The sequence below is a fragment of the Lepisosteus oculatus genome, chromosome 29 (assembly GCF_040954835.1).
Source record: "Lepisosteus oculatus isolate fLepOcu1 chromosome 29, fLepOcu1.hap2, whole genome shotgun sequence".
NCBI lineage: Eukaryota > Metazoa > Chordata > Actinopteri > Semionotiformes > Lepisosteidae > Lepisosteus > Lepisosteus oculatus.
In genome coordinates, this window is record NC_090724.1 from 9592797 (window position 1) to 9609812 (window position 17016).

Consider the following 17016-nt stretch of genomic DNA (forward strand, 5'->3'; position numbering starts at 1 on the left):
CAGTATTCCGGAGTGTGGTGCTGTATTTCAGAGTGAGTGTGCTGCAGTATTAGTGAGTGTGTTGCAGTATTCCAGAGTGTGCTGCAGTATTCCCAGTGAGTGTGCTGCAGTATTCCTGAGTGTGGTGCTGTATTCCAGAGTGAGTGTGCTGTAGTATTCCAGAGTGAGTGTGTTGCAGTATTCCAGAGTGAGTGTGCTGCAGTATTCCCAGTGAGTGTGTTGCAGTATTCCAGAGTGAGTGTGCTGCAGTATTCCTGAGTGAGTGTGCTGTAGTATTCCAGAGTGGGTGTGTTGCGGTTTTCTGCAGTGAGTGTGTTTCAGTATTCCTGAGTGTGCTGCAGTATTCCTGAGTGTGGTGCTGTAGTATTCCAGAGTGAGTGTGCTGCAGTATTCCGGAGTGTGGTGCTGTATTTCAGAGTGAGTGTGCTGCAGTATTATTGAGTGTGGTGCTGTATTCCAGACTGAGTGTGTTGCAGTACTCCAAGTGAGTGTGCTGTAATATTCCAGAGTGAGTGTGTTGCAGTATTCCAGAGTGAGTGTGTTGCAGTATTCCCAGTAAGTGTGCTGTAGTATTCCAGAGTGAGTGTGCTGCGTTATTCCAGCGTGAGTGTGCTGCAGTATTCCAGAGTGAGTGTGCTGCAGTATTCCAGAGTGAGTGTGTTGCGGTTTTCTGCAGTGAGTTTGTTTCAGTATTCCTGAGTGTGCTGCAGTATTCCTGAGTGTGGTGCTGTAGTATTCCAGAGTGAGTGTGCTGCTGTATTCCTGAGTGTGGTGCTGTATTCCAGAGTGAGTGTGCTGCAGTATTTCAGAGTGGGTGTGTTGCGGTTTTCTGCAGTGAGTTTGTTTCAGTATTCCTGAGTGTGGTGCTGCAGTATTCCAGCGTGAGTGTGCTGCAGTATTCCAGCGTGAGTGTGTTGCAGTATTCCAGAGTGAGTGTGCTGCAGTATTCCTGTGCTGATCGTCAGGAGAGGGGTTCTGCTTAGTGTGACACTCACACACCTAGCTCTGGTGATGGGGGGACTTTCCTGCACAGTCTGTGGAGGAGATTGCTTTTCAGCTATGGCACTAGAACTGACTACACTACCAGGCTGTTGGGGCAATGGAGTGCTCAAATGAACTGTAAGAGGTAACAGTATTATACCGTATGTTAGTAACATTCAGCAAATGGTATTCAATACATTTGCTAATCTAGTGCGTTCCCTTATTTCAGATACCTGAAACAACAGGCATCTGACTAGTGCCCTGGACAACAGCCTCTGCGTCAGGCCCTGCAAGGCCACACGGCCGTCTGCGCACATGCCGTTCGCGTGGCCTCTGCGGTGCCCGTGCGGTCGCGTGCCCGCTTCCTCACCTGCGCAGTTCCACCTTAAGCGCGCAGAGCCGCGCGCGCGGCTGCCCGGGGCACGAGGCGGGCCGGCACTCCGAGATCATGTGAGATTCCACGCGCAGAGATGAAAGTAGGTTACAGAGGCAGAGAGAGAGGCGGCTGCATCAGCTCTGGGCTGCACCGTCCAGTCTTCGCGTTTCGGGCACCGAATCTCATAGCTGAAAAAGAGTTTTTAAAATACCAAACACTATTGTCATTTCATTTGAAAGACAGACGAGGAATAAGAAGCACGCAACGCTTAGTTTTCCTTTACAGCTTTTCCTGGAGCTGGAGAAAGACAATTTTTTTTGCTCACTTTTCTTGCTGTGGAGTTTCATGACTCAGACTGAATAGGCTGACGAAATGAGAGGTGAGTTGCTACATCATTTTGTCACTTGCGTTTTTTAAAATGTTCTACAGAAAACACGGTTTTTAACAAGTCTCACATTGCAATATTAATGTTGTGTGTGTGTGTGTTTGCATCTTCGACGTGTTCTCTTCAGAGCAGTGTACTGCCAGTGCGTGTTAATCTCTGCGCGCTGCTCTGAGAGGATTACTGTGGGCTCGGGCTCGCTGTCACTGAGTTTTGACTCCTGTAGGTTTTGCTGCGCGCAGAGCTGGGAAAGAGTAAGTTATGAAAACACCAGACTCCAGAAATCTAGATGGATACAGGGAGTCATCCGCACGCTCAAAATTTATCTGCACGGAACTTCCCGGCATCAGGTTTTCAGATACATAATGCTGTATTAAAACATCTAGATGTTTCCTGCTCGTGTCAAGTCGAGAAATAAACAAGAGAGCGCGTGCTGATTCACTGGCTTTGTCCTCGCGGCTGGGCTGAGCCGCGAGACCATCAGATTAGAAAGAAGTGGGAGATCTGGGGCTCCTCGCGGCCGGGCTGCAACTTTGTTGTGATTATGCAAGAGGAGCTTGGGAACTTGTGGGAGAGCTATTGCACCAACAACAATATTGAAAATTTAAAAAATTCCCTTTTTTCATGATCACCTGAATGTAAACCATATGTTATGATGATGATGAATAGACAGTTTTGTATTTTCCCCGCCTGCTGAAGTGATCTCCTGTACAGTGCAGGGAGGGTCTGGGGGGCGCGGGCCGCGTGTCGTGAGCGTGAGGCCGGCTCGCTTGTTGTTGTTTTGTGTGGCGGCAGCGTGGCCCGCTGTGTGAGGGAGGGGAGGCGGCTGTTCCATTGACCTAGTTCTGTCACTGAGGATTACACGGCGCGCGGGAGGGGCGGGAGGGGGGCGGGCCAGGCAGGGGCATGTGCGAGTCCATGCGGTTCTATGCGAGCCTGGCGAGAGCGCCCCTGCTGGACTCCGTGCGAACGGCACGCAAGCGGCTGGAGTTCAGCTTGAACTTCAGTCTGCAGGCGGAGATCGTCCCGGCTGGCAGAGCCGCTCGTGGAGACTGGTGACGCAGTGCCGAGAAGAGAGGTTTGTGCGTGAAGTCAACACCACAACTTCCTGGGGGGTGGGGGGGGAGGGGAGATTGTAGATTAACTCGAAGTCTGCATTGCAAGTATGCCGGGGCAAAGCTGTTAAAAGCTAAGGCACATGTGTTTTACTCATAGTGATAGCTTGTCATGAGAGACCACCACTGTATACAGCCATACAGCCAGCAGCCATATCACCCAGCAACTCACAACTGGCAGCCGACTGACAGCAGGTGTGAGCCTGGATGGGAGATCTCCATTGCTGCTGGAAGAGGTGTTAGTGGGGCCAGCAGGGGGCGCTCACCCTGTGGTCCACGTGGGTCCTAATGCCCCAGTATAGTGACGGGGACACTATACTGTAAACAGGTGCTGTCCTTCGGATGAGATGTAAAACTGAGGTCCTGACTGTCTGTGGTCACTGGCGCACTATGGCTGGTGTCGCATCATCCAGGTGGGGCTGCACACTGGTGGTGGTGGAGGGGATCCCCATCACCTGTAAAGCCCTTTGAGTGGAGTGTCCAGAAATGCACTATATAAGTGTAAGCTATTATTATTATTATTATTATTATACATTCACCGGGTTTGAAATGTGTGAGTTCAGTTCATGTGGTTCAGACTCTTCCTCTGTGAAGGACTTTCCTGAGGCGTGAGGGGCCAGGTGCTGCCTCCAGCGCCTCAGGGACAACCATGGCTGTTCCAGTCCTGCAGGGCCCTGCCAGAGTAAAATGAGCACCCCCTCCCTGTGATGCAAGTCTAGGGGCAGAGGCAGACAGCTGCTCATGTACCTGGGGTGTGGTGGGAGTTGTGGGGTGGCCCTATCTGCAGGGGTGACTCTCAGCCCTCTAAAGGCTGCGTGCTCTAGACTCTGGTTCCGCAGTGACACAGTAAACGCTGTCCTGTTACGTCAGCCCTGAAGCAGAGCAGGTGTGCTGTGTACTGTGCTGCGCGCATGGTCAAGTGACAGCCCTGCATCTGGTCTGAGTGCGCTGTCCCAGGCCCAGGGCTCTGATGGGGAGAGAACTGCACCGCTGAGGCAGTAGCCAGCCCACACGTCTCAGGGTGCAAATGCAGGCAGAGTGAAGGAAACAGGCCTGAGCTCTCTGAGCTCTCTGGAAAAGCCTGGACCATCTTAGACATACTGCTGCTCTGCACAGAGCCTGGAGGACCGGAGTCCACTGAACACAGCAGGCGTTAAAAATAATCCGTGGTGTACAGAACTGCTGGCTCCTGCATCCCTCGGGTAGGTGCTGGGACCAGCTCCCCATGCACAGAGCTGCGAGCCTGGAGTTTGTCAGAAGGGCAGTGCAGCAGCTGTAGCCCTGCAGGCTGCATCAGAGAGCTGACGTGCTGAGCCTGCGGCGAGGGGGCTGAGTGTGCAGTGCGAGGCTGTTACACAATGACAAAGCAAACAGGACCTTTGCACAGTGCAGTGCGCTGGTTTAATGCTCGGCTTCTCCTGCTCCCGCTCTGGCAAGAACAGAGCTGCAGCGCTGCTGTTCCTGCTCCGAATGGTGCTGTTTCCACTGCTGTGTGTGGCGTATCAGTCCTGGAGTCCGGCCGTGTCTGGGGGTCATGCTGAAGGGGTGTCCCCCATCTGTATGTCTGAGAGTCCGCTGGGCAAACTGGTACTGAGCACAGCTTCACGTAACTGTGCATCACACACACGTGCACACAGAGATACACGTCAAATACACACATAGATACAGACACATGCACACAGACATGCACAAAGAGACAAACAGAGACATGCAGACACGTGCACAAAGAGATACACACACACAGAAACACAGAGATACACACGTGCACACAGGTACACACAGAGACACACAAGCACAAAAAACACACAGAAACATGCACACAAAGAAGCACACACATGTGCACACAGAGATACACACACATGCACGCACATGCACACAGAGACACGTACACACAGGCACACACAGAGACACACATGCACACAAAAACGCACACAGAAAGACACATGGAGACACACAGACATGCACACAAAGACACGCGCACACACACACATGTGCACGCAGAGATACATACACGCAAAGGCACACACACAAACTTGGAGACCTGTTCTCCACTAATTAAAACAAAAGAGTTGAAGGTCATAAGAAGGTTGCTCATGAGGGGTTGCCATTTGGCTCATTGTGCTCGTTCGGTTGCTATCAGGTTATTGATCTGGGGATCGATCATTTAGCTATGCTTGCTGCTACATGTAATTATATCTGTTGTTTCATTTTGTACACGGAATGTAAAACTAACTGACCCAGGAAAGTAGCATCAGCTAAGCAGTAGAAAGAAATGATTCTTGTTTGGCAGCAAGCTCTGGGGACAGGAGGTACAGTATGTGTATTATTAACAGAACACACTGAGAAAACGTCTACAATCCAACGCTACATTGATTCAAATCTGTAGTCCGATAGTTCAGAAGATCAAATCTGGAACTCATTTCAGGGAAACCTCTTTCAGATATAAATAAATGTGTTCGTGTGCCTGTTATCAGAGGAGGTGGAATGAAGATACTGCTCCCACAACAAACATTAGAATATTCTATTATTATAATATAATATTGTGTAACAGCTCTTAGTTTCACAGATCCAAGTCAGTGGCTTAGCGTTTAATACTGGTAACAGATACATAGATTTTGTTGTTGCTGTCATAGTGATGGCTTCTATGGAGTACAGCGAGTTCCAAATGTCTCATATTTACTGTTAATGTCTGTTTTGTTTGAGAGATGCTGTTTAGATGCAGTTATATAATAAATAGCAATAAATCAAGTAGGTAAACATAAAATATAATACTTCAGAATTCCTTGGGAAAACTAATTGCTTTCTGTTTTGACAAACCATAGCGTGACAAAATTGACCACGGACAAGCTGCACGATTAGGACACCTGAACTATTAAGACACATTTATGTAACTATTACGAGATTACAGTAACGTGATCTGCATTTTCTGCAAAGCCTTTCATAAGCATAGGACATGATGACAGGATACAAAAACTTAATGTGTCTGTAATTAATGTCCATGCAGTCCGTGCACTTGGTGCGTCAGTAGAGCTCGAGACAGTTCCACCTTAAAATCGGCGAAGACAACAAAACCCTCCTCGCGAGGCCGCCGCCCACGAGCCTCCCCTTTTTTGAATGAGAAAGTATGTCAGTAGGACACAGCGCGCGCCGGAATAGCCTGACTGCGCTGGGAAGCTGAGTGACGTCGAGCGGAGCCAATCGGAGAGGCCGTAACGCACGTAATAGCCAATCGGAGCCCGAGGTGGTGATGGGGGGGGGGGGGGGTCTGGATGGTCGGAGCTGAGTTGCCGGGGCGACCTGCCTCCCCGAATGACTGTGCCGGCGGAATGCGGCCAGACCGGGGTTATATAACCAGGGGAGGCGGGAGGGGGGGAGCCGGGTTCGGCCGCGCCGGGCTGCTGTTTGCTTACAGCGGGTCCGGGAGAGCCCGACACTCGGGGACCGTTTCTCATATTTATTCGCTCGCATCATTTCTCCATCCCATCCGCTGGTGCAGAGCCGGCCTCGGCCACCAGTTAGCGGCCTGTGTGCGGTTACACTTACACAACACAGGGAAATTAAAAATAAATAAGTGCTAGTATGACACTGTACTGACGCAGTGCTGGGCTTAACTCTTAATTATGTTTTTGTTTTCTAGAGCTTCGGGCATACGAGATGATTAAGGGTGTTTTTGTTGTATTATGTAATTGATGCATTAGAGTAAGTTCTTACTGATACTCCCCAGTATCTTCTGCCTCTGCTTTGTGTCCTTGGCTTTATAGCCGTTTTTAATTTGATGTGTGTGTAATGTGCTTTTTATGTGTTGTAACACGAGAGGATTTCTTGAGTACTGTATTTATTTTCATTTTGATGTTTTTAATAAGCTGTTATATATAATAAGCTTTTACAGTTTGGAGCAACCAAACTTATTTATTCCCGTTTTTCTCCTTACAGGGCTTCTGTTTATCTCTCCAAAGCTTTAAATGGCAAAGAAAGAGTGTGGGAAGAGCTGTCAGTGTCACATCTTTTAATTTAGTTGATTTAGTAATTTAATTTAGTTGGTTAATGATCATATTGTTCTAGATTTTAATGTTATAGTCAGGAATGTACCTCAGCAAATACAGTAGCTATGTGCACGGTTTAATTTTGTTCAATAAAATAAACGGAAGTATCTGTTTACTAATCATACCCTGGGTCCCGGAGTTGCTGATGTGTAGCTGACTGCCCAGAGTGGCAGTGATGAAGACTAACACCTGCCTGCCTCTACCTCTGTTTCCAGCTCAAATCGAGGTGATCCCGTGTAAGATCTGCGGGGACAAGTCGTCGGGGATCCACTATGGTGTGATAACCTGTGAGGGCTGCAAGGTGAGCAGTGATCCATCCAGCACCAGATCCCAGCAGATCTCTGGGGGTAGCGGGGATCTGACGTGCCGAGGTCTGCAGAGAAACCCATAAAAATGTTTTTCCTGAAGAATCTGACCTTAAATGTGTCTCTCCTGTCAGTGTGCCTCTCTGTCCTGTTCTAATTCAAAGAGCTCTGTTTATGCAGTGTTGCAAAAGTACAAACACTGTGCAAGGCCTTTACAGACGTTTGCAACACAAAGACGACACTTATCACTGTTATTTAGAGACTCGCGCTCTGTTCCTCAGGCTGGGACAGGAGGTCACGCTTGGCTCTGGTGAGACTCCTCCCCCAGCAGGGCAGGAAGCGGTTCGGATTCTGGCAGGTGTGGGACTCTGGGACTGAAAGAGTTGTTTCTTGTGCCCCTCTGTCTGTGCCCCGTGCTGCTCGCAGGGGTTCTTCAGGCGCAGCCAGCAGAACAACGCCATGTACTCCTGCTCGCGGCAGAGGAACTGCCTGATCGACCGCACCAACCGCAACCGCTGCCAGCACTGCCGGCTGCAGAAGTGCCTGGCGCTGGGCATGTCCCGCGATGGTGAGCGCGCCTCCCCCTTCCCCTGCCCCACTCCTCACTTAACCGCCACTTACTCCAACCTTACTCCCCTCTTACTCCACCTTTACTCCCCTCTTACTCCACCTTTACAACTCTCTTACTCCACCCTGACTCCTCATTTAACCCCCCCTCTTACTCCACCTCTCCTTAACCCTCTCTTACTCCACCCTTACTCCCCTCTTACAACACCTCTACCCCTACACCTTGCTTAACCCCCTCTTACTATTGTTTACTCCCCTCTTGCTCTACCCCTACTCCTTGCTTAACCACCTCTTACTCCTCCCTTACTTCCCACTTACTCCACCCCTACTCCGTGCTCACTCCACCTTTAACCCCACATCCCCCGCCCCTGCCCCTCACATACTTGCCCTCTCGCCTCCTGTCGGCAGTGCTGACAGCCTCTGCTGTGTCTCCTGCAGCCGTGAAGTTCGGCCGCATGTCGAAGAAGCAGCGGGACAGTCTGTACGCGGAGGTGCAGAAGCACCAGCAGACGCAGGCGCGGGCGGGGGGCGCGCGGCGGGAGGACGAGGAGGGGGAGGCGGACACCCCGGTGCGGGCCTACAGCAGCGGCTCCAGCGCGGCCCTCAGCGACCTGGACGATCTCGCCACGCTGCCCGACGGCCTGCTGTTCGACCTGCCCCTGACCCCCGAGGGAGCTGGGGGCTACTGTGGGCTGGACCTGCTCGGGTCGGCGCAGTCCTCTCCCGAGCCCAGCGGGCTGGAGGCTCCCGACGGCAGCCACGTCCGACACGAGTACCAGCTGCTGCACGAGCCCGGCCTGTACACGGTGCACGCGCTGCTGAAGCCACTGGCCGAGGACTGCAGCCTGCTGGAGATCGGTGAGCGGGCAGGGAGTGGGGAGCTTAACTACCGGGAGGGTAACTGCTGGGCTCAGGGTGTGACGACGGCACCTTCTCTCCTCAGAGCGCACGGCGCAAAATGTGGTGAAGTCTCACCTGGAGACGTGTCAGTACAGTGGGGAGGAGCTGAAGAGACTCACCTGGACCCTGTACACACCTGAGGAGACCCGTGCCTTCCAGAGCAAGGTGACTGAGTGCCTGTACAACACTTCAGTATACACCTGTACTTTACAACACTTCACTATACACCAGTCCCCTGCAACAGTGCTGGATACACCTGCATTGTACAACAGTGAACTATACACCTGTACTATACGACAGTGCTGTATACACCTGTACTGTACAATAGTACACTGTATACAACTGTACTGTACACTGTGGAGTGTGCACCTGTACTGTCCTTTTTCAAACTCCACCTCCTTGAGACAGAACACACACATCAAGATCCTGGATTTGTGGACAACTTGTCAGAAGCCCAGTTAAAAGAGCTTTAACAGAAAGTGACAATTCAGTCAATCAGGCAAAGAGTTCTGTAATTGAAAACAGCGGTTGTGCATTCTGAAACAATTTAAATAATTAACAACAAAATGGCAGCAGATTTGTAAGAAGGGGAAAAATAATATATACCTGCAGTTGATATGTTAGATTCAAGGCATAAGTTCTCAGTACTGCCATTAAGCTGTTTCAGATTAATCCCTGTTCTCTCAAGTTTCTTGCGACGGTGCGTTTTTTACCCGAATATGGTCTTGTGGCTGCTGAACCTTCATCTGTACAAACCAGTGTTGTTGGGACCTTTTGCAATGTTCACCCTCCTTCTCCCTCCCTGTGGCTCTCTCCCCAGTCTGCTGAGGCCATGTGGCAGCAGTGCGCACACCACATCACCAACGCCATCCAGTACGTGGTCGAGTTTGCCAAGCGCATCACAGGCTTCATGGACCTGTGCCAGAACGACCAGATCATCCTTCTCAAAGCAGGTCAATACCCACCATCAGGGCGGCGCCACACAGCATGCGCTGCAGGGGGTGCATTCATTGCAGAGTTCCACAAATGCTCTGTGGGGACCACTGTCACAGTACAGGGGCGACCGGCACCCTACAAGGGGCACACTCATACTGGACCAGCTTCCCCAGATAAACTCCCTGCTGTACCCGACACATTGACAGAGTTTCTTATGACGTTAGATGGCCTGTACACAGACCGTGAACACAAGGGGGCGCTCAGTCATCTCAGTGAGAGCACAGCTGGTATGTGGTTGTCGTTCGTGGGAACATGTTCCCCACAATCCTGTCTGCCTGTGTCCAGGCCTGACTAGTCCCTGCGGTTTTCCCCACATAGCAGCAGCTGCGTGAATAGGCCACAGCTAACCTTGCAGACACACCGCAGGTCTGTAAGACCATGGGACAGAGGAGCTGTACTCCCAGCTTGGCCTATCAGCAGTGTGAGCTGGGGAGGGGTTCACATGACATTAGGGCTGAGGTGCGCTGGGCTGCGCGGGCGAGGGTGAGACACACTGCCTCCCTCCCCAGACCTCTGCCTCCCTCTGCATTGTGGGACAGAAGTAGGGCGGTGATGCCCTTGTTCATATTTTTAACGATGGCTCTTCTTGTCTTTCTTCTCTTCCACCTTCCTCCTCTCACGTTCTCTCTCTGTTCGTTACCATTATATTTTAATGATCATGGATGACCTGGTCTCTGGCTCTGCTCGGACACCTTGCTTCCGTTCTCCAATTTGTGAACTAAAATGTATTGTAATGTTTATTGAAACTATTTGAAACGTCTCGGATTTAAATCAATGGTAATATCTTTTACTCCACTCTGTGTTGTATCTGTATTACTGCTGATTTCATTCATGATGTTTTCCTGTGGTTAAATTTGTTTATTTTCCGATTGGAAATCAATTTTCTTGTGTGTGTCTGTCTGTGCGTGGTGGAGCCTCTGTCTCCCCCCTCTCTCTCTGCCTCTGCGCTGTTGCGTTCCCTCGCTCAGGCTGCCTGGAGGTGCTGCTCATCCGCATGTGTCGCGCCTACAACCCCCTGAACAACACCCTGCTGTTCGATGGCAAGTTCGCCGGCACGCAGCTCTTCAAAGCCCTAGGTGAGTGCCAGGAGGTCCCCTCTCTGTGAACGGGATCCCAGGATTCCTGCCGACGTGCTTGTTGGAGAACTTTTTCCCTCCTCCCCCTTGAAAGACAGCCAGGAGTTCGTCTCTGAAGTTAAAAGAAGTTTTAATTTAATGCGCATGGAAGCGAAACCCACAGAGACTTATTTTTTTGAAGGCAATTAAACTAGAACAGTCCTTAAATATATTTCTGTTATCTATCGCGCCTCCCTGTGTTGATCAGATTAGCAGCATTCCGGAGTCACACACATCTTCCTCTTTCCTGTTTGCCAGAGATAACTTCTTTTAATACAGTTGGTTACTTGGTTTCGTAGCACTCGTTTCTATACAACACAGTATAGAATTGCATAGTAGTCCTTGTGTCCAACATTTTTCCAATCCAGTTCAAACTAGTTTGGTATGTCCACCTCATAAAATATTGCAGCTTCAGCAGAAAAAGTGTGTACAAAGTTCACAGAGACTCGTATCCTGACTCCCTCTCCCTCTCCCCCAGGCTGCGACGACCTGGTCAGTGCAGTGTACGAACTGGGGAAGGCCCTGTGTCGTCTGCAGCTGTCCGAGGAGGAGATTGCTCTCTTCAGTGCTGCTGTCCTGCTGTCTCCAGGTGAGGCCCGTGTTCAGAGAGACAGGGACCCGACACCCAGACAGACACTCGGGAGGCTGATAGAAATAGGGACATCAACAGAGGAGCAGTCAGTTTTGTTTAAATGTTTCTGTAGGTTATAGTGCAGTTCAGTTAAGGAGTATCAGACAGTGAAAAGAATTCTAGTGATTCCTGATTTAGGAATTTGATTTTCCCTGCTGTGAGATTCCCCAGAATCAAAATGACATGGTTCTGGAAGACCCAAACTTGCAGTCCATTAGCTGAATTCAAAATCTGATTACTTAGAGTCTGATTGCAGGGAAAAAGATATTCCTGATTCCTGAACCCAACTGCAGGGAGTCCTTGGCTACAGGCCAATCCGATTGAAACGTAATCAGATTCCTGAGCGACACTCTTACTTCCTAGACATTCCTGGGAATTTGTGGAGAGCTTGGTGATTGTGATTACTACAGAAAAGGCATCCTATACTGAAACCCGAAATGAGTTAATTGGTCAATGACCTGTGCGGCTCATTTCATTGCCTTGACGCCTCCCTGTCCACAGACCGGCCGTGGCTGACCGACTCTCAGAAGGTGCAGAAGCTGCAGGAGCGAGTGTATCTGGCCTTGCAGCACACTCTCCACCGGGGCGGCGCCAGCGAGGAGAAACTGGCAAAGGTATTGACTGCCTTCTTCTGTATCTCTCTGTCTGTCCTTTACTGTTTGCCTGTCTTACAGTTCTGTGCAAGAAAGTTCGAGAGTTGAAGTTTTGTTGAAAGGAATGAAATGTAGCTCCCTTCTCTTGCCTTCTCTCTCGCCATTGATCGTCTCTCCTGCTTGTTGGTTTTGCCTCATATAATCCCTTCTCTCCCTCTTCCCTCCCCGTTTTCCCTTCCAGATGGTGTCCAAGCTCCCAGTCATGAAGTCCATCTGCAATCTCCACATTGACAAGCTGGAGTTTTTTCGCCTGGTCCACCCGGAGACAGCCTACAGCTTCCCACCACTGTACCGCGAGGTCTTTGGGAGTGAGATGATCTTCCCTGACTCCAGCGAGAGCTAAACGCGCATGGGAGGGAGGGAGGCTGGGACACAGCCCTACACAAGGAAAATTGAGAACATAACCAGCCAGGAACTTAATGACAGTCCAACACACACCCCTGACCTCCATTTGATCTCTCCAAATGCACCTTCGTCTCGAGCTCTTTTAGGGCAGGGCCCCATCGCCCGAGTCGACGTGGGGGTCCTTTCTCTACCAGCATGCAGCTTAGGCAAACATGAATGTACCCGTCCCCAGGAAAACCGCACAGACGTGACAACGCATAAGATTGTGACATGACAACGCACACACCACAGCACAGACACTACAGTGCAGAAACAACCTTATAGACACTACTGTGCACAGACACTACAGTGCAGAAACAACCTTATAGACACTACTGTTCACACACTACAGCACAGACACTACAGAGCACTCACTACAGTGCAGAAACTTCAGTACACACACTACAGCTCAGACACTGCAGTGCACATACTACAGCACACTGCAGATTCCTCTATCGAAAACAGAATGTACATACAGCACTACTGTCCAAAACAGCTCCAGAATTCCTCTTTCTCTTCCTTTAACGTCTGCTTCCAGTGTCTTATTCCTGTTATTCCTCTTCTCATTTTTATTACTGCCCATAAACCCTCGCACTTTTTTTTAAAAAAAGTATTTTTCTGGAAAAAGCAGTTAAAAAGGGACCAAGAAAAGAATTTATTTTTAAAAAACTATCAATTTCTATATTTTGTAGTATAGAAGGGCAGGTGAGAGAGAGAGAGGAGGCACAGTGGGTGATCTTAGAGCAGAGCTGTACAGCTCCTGTTCTGGAGGCACAGAGAGCCTGCAGGCCCCAGGGAACATGTGCACCTCTGTGTCAGACGGGTTTGAAATTCACTGTCTCCCTCATTCCCTGCCCCCAACAGACACTGCCACCAGTGCACACTCGCACACACTGCCACGATGCACTCAGACACACGGCGCATGTATTTGCACAACCCTCCGTAGGCACACTTGCGCACCCACACTGGCATGAAGCACCCAGACAAATGACTTGTGTATCTGCACAACCCCCATCGCGCACACTCGCACACACACTGCCACGAAGCACTCAGACACATGACGCATGTGTTTGTACAACCCCCATCACACACGAACACAAACTCTCATGTTCCTTTCTGAAGCTGCTCTTAATGTGCAATTGCAAACCTCAGTCCACTGCCCTTTCCCTCTGAGACGCCACTGACACAGGCAGAGGGCGAAAACTTGAGCAAGTATTTTGACAAGAGGTTGTGACGTGCTGTGTACATACCTGTATGTCCGTGTATGTTATGTAGATGTAGTGAAAGAGAGAGGTGTTACAAGGCAGACTGTGTGCCTCGGTCTCTCCCTTGTGCTGGGTCCTGCAGGGTGCTGGAGATATCAGGACCTTTGGAAAGAAAAAAACGACAAACAAACACAGTTGAAGGTTCAGCCCCAAGTGGCCACATCGTCAGCATTTGTACATCTTTCTGAAATAACAATCTCAAACGATCTCCGTCCTCACCAGCCACCCTTGAGGCTCTAAAATGAAACTACAGAGGATTCTTCGCCTCCGATCTTTGCAGCAGACAGGAGTGGTGGCTGAGTCCGACAGCAAGGGCGTGACGTGTGGGGCTGGACAGCCATGCAGGTCCGATCCTGGAGTCCAGCAGCAAGAAAGACAGGGCACTGTTGTCTGCTTGGAAAACAACTAAAAATGCCCAGGAAAAAGATTCTTGGACAAATATCCGTGATGGAAGTGGGAAGCTGGGAAGGGCTTAGGGACTCTTCACCTACTCCTTGGGTGAGAAGAACAGACGTTGGAGAAGTGGGGGCAATGGGAGGACAGGGAACAAGTTGGACAAAGAAGACCAGGAAAATCAGTTGGGACTGGAAACAAACTGGAGTTCAAACAGCAAAAGACGGGGGGCGCAACTGAGAGGAGCAAGGGAGTGTGTCTATAATGTAATTCCTCCCCCGGAGCTGTGGGGGCGCTGTTCTGTACAGTGAGAGCCCCAGAATCAGGTTGGACAGCATCTGTGTGTGTCAGGCTGTAACTGAAGGTCAGTATAGTATCACACCCTGTGCCCCAAATCACCAGGAGATGAAACTGTGAGAAAACAAATGTTTCTTGCACATTTCATACAGAGATTGTGTTTTGTACAAACGGTATTCTTAGTGAAAGCGTTGGTATCACAGAGGCAGGACAGTCGCACAGTCCGCCCTAACAGAAGCAGGCAGCTTGTGTGTGGTGTGGGAATCAGGCTGCCCCCTGCTGCCCCCTGCTGGCAGTTTTAACACCAGGAGTGAAGCCCAGAGGAAGCCGTGGGCCTCTGGGTCTCTGCATGTTTAAACAGGTCTAGGACTCCTGTCTGTTCTTCAGGAGAGACTGAGGGGGAGTCAGGGAACAGACTTCAGAACCCTCATTAATGTCACGAGGTGATGTTCCAATGCCCTCTTGTCTTATAAGCTGTGTATTACCTGATCTGTCCACCAGCTTGTGTGTATCTTGTATACGAAGCCTAGGTCCAGGTGTAATTTATACGTGTAAGAAAACAAAGTCCCTGTGTGTGAGGAGTTTTGTCACCAAAACACAAAGCCAGTAGTAATTAAAACAGCGCTAATGAGACAATCACTCAGTATGGGATGGTGCCAGCATGCAGCCTGAATGCAGACTGTCCTACTGTGCATTAACTAATTAATTTGTTTATTGGTAATTAATTCTGTGCTTCTGGGATAGTGCAGCCACTCATAATTATTTACTTGGTTTTGCTTTAATTCATGAGAAGTCTTGCCCTGTTCAGATGTCCAGGAGGGGCAGTTTGGGGACCAGAGTATTGCCAGCTGGGGGAGGGGGTGTTGTGTTGTCGATAACACGGATTGTAAACAGAGTGTAGATTTACAAAGTGTAGTTCTCTTCTTAAAATGAGTTTTTTTTCCTCTAGCCCAGAGCTACTAAACTTGCAGCCCTTCCAATGTACTCCATCCCAGAATTTTTTCACAACCAGGTGTTTAACAAAGAATCCTCAGGATCAATGTAGCAGTTAAGGATCTAGTTGTGTCAAAATCCGGAATGGATTGGAAGGGAGTAGCTGTCCTGGCATGGCTGTATATCTCTCTGTGTTATCACATAGCACAGGAAGGTGCAATACGTTTATACGTGAAACAGTGCTATGTATTGGCTGGAGGTTGGTACTGCAACTGTACAGAAGGATGAAGGAGCAGAACTCACCAAGGGGGACAGAAATCGCAGAGCGAAAGGCAGATCTAGGCCGAATCTTGCAGTGCACGAGGGGCAGGTGCGCACTCTGGGGTGAAACAAGATGTGTGCTCACCAGACTGCGCAGACCAGAGCAGAAGAGACAGGTTGTGAGAACCCAGAGGGGTTCGCCAGGCTTGTTGTGATGAAGTGTGAAGAGACAGAGCCGTGTGCAGAGTCACCGCACAGTCTGTGAAGGGCGCCAGGTGAGAACTGCCACCTGCCTTTGCAGACAGTGTGACTCACTTGCCCCACAGGGGTCAAAGGGCACCACAGGCTTGTTGCCTCCTCCTCGTCCACGGAGGCTTGTCCTTTCCTTCAGGCTGCACCAGGGCTCTGCAGGTCCACACTCCCCTTATCCTGCGTCCTGAGCTGTGAGCTGTTTCAATGGCTGATGCAGCCGGCCTGCATGAACGTGCGTGCTGCCAGGCCGGGGCTGAGGAGCGAGAGGACAGGGACAGATGCGCCTCAGGGTGCCAGGCTGAGGAGAAATGGGCTGCAGAAGGTGGGGGTACACAGGGAGCCCGATCTCACACTCACTCGGGGAGAGAGCAGGACCCTCTCAGACCCCCTTTCTCCGCAGGCTCCAGCCTGGACACGTTTGAACCCGGACCGCCATGTCAGCAACTGTGTGGGATTGTGGGTCACAAACGTGTCAGAGCTCTGCGCCTGTCTTCTGGGACTATTCCTGCAACAGCCCGAGCTCTGGAGAACACTGCAGTTTACAGAAAGAGAAAAGTGTAGAGAGCCGAGAGTGACGAAGACGAATTTCAGGGTTTGCAGGTGGTTTCAATGTGATGCTTTTTGTCAGTTCTTCTACCTTTCCTTCTTGTTTTAGTTTTTGTCTTGTAAAATTGTATTTCTATTTTTTTAAAAAGGACGATAAGTTTAAAAAAAAATACCAAAAAAAAGAAAAAGTGATTTGCTCTCTGTGACAGGAGGACTCCTTCTCTGTGTCTGTCTTTTGCTTTATGTTATTTTATTTTCTTAAATCATATAAAGATATATTGAACAAGCCTCGTCTGGATTTTTAATAAGAAAAGAAGATATTCTATATAATATATTATTAAAGTTTTAGGAGCTATAAAAAGAGAAAAGGTACAGACATCTGTGGTTGTATTATGAGAATAAAGTCTGTGGTTTTAAGAATGTAATAAAGTTTTTTATAGAAAGCTGTGTGCTTTGTGTGTTTCTGGTCACTGAGGGCAGGGGCAGGGGGTGGCCTGACTGACCACAGACTGCTAACCATGGGCCAAGCAGAGATCAGTCCTGTCTCTGGCAGCTGATGGGTGTAAGTGTTAAAGCTGAGGCCCAAAGCCGATTTCGCATTTCAGGAGTCAGTGTGATTTC

The 17016-nt window shown here is 49.8% G+C and overlaps 1 protein-coding gene across 2 annotated transcripts; it reads left to right on the forward strand.

Annotated features, from left to right (window-relative positions):
• The first annotated feature begins 1050 nt into the window (after positions 1-1050).
• rorca (RAR-related orphan receptor C a) lies at positions 1051-16838 on the forward strand. Of its 2 annotated transcripts, XM_015365787.2 has the most exons (11): positions 1051-1126; positions 1211-1736; positions 7113-7198; positions 7629-7770; positions 8208-8627; positions 8713-8834; positions 9490-9622; positions 10634-10741; positions 11259-11369; positions 11913-12025; positions 12246-16838. In XM_015365787.2, exons 2-11 carry the CDS (start codon positions 1730-1732, stop codon positions 12405-12407), a joined length of 1404 nt encoding a protein of 467 aa, XP_015221273.1. In that variant the 5' UTR covers positions 1051-1126; positions 1211-1729; the 3' UTR covers positions 12408-16838. The 2 variants fall into 2 exon arrangements, with proteins under 2 accessions (XP_015221273.1, XP_015221274.1); XM_015365788.2 differs by lacking the exons at positions 1051-1126; positions 1211-1736 and adding an exon at positions 6134-6553.
• The last annotated feature ends 178 nt before the right edge of the window (positions 16839-17016 follow it).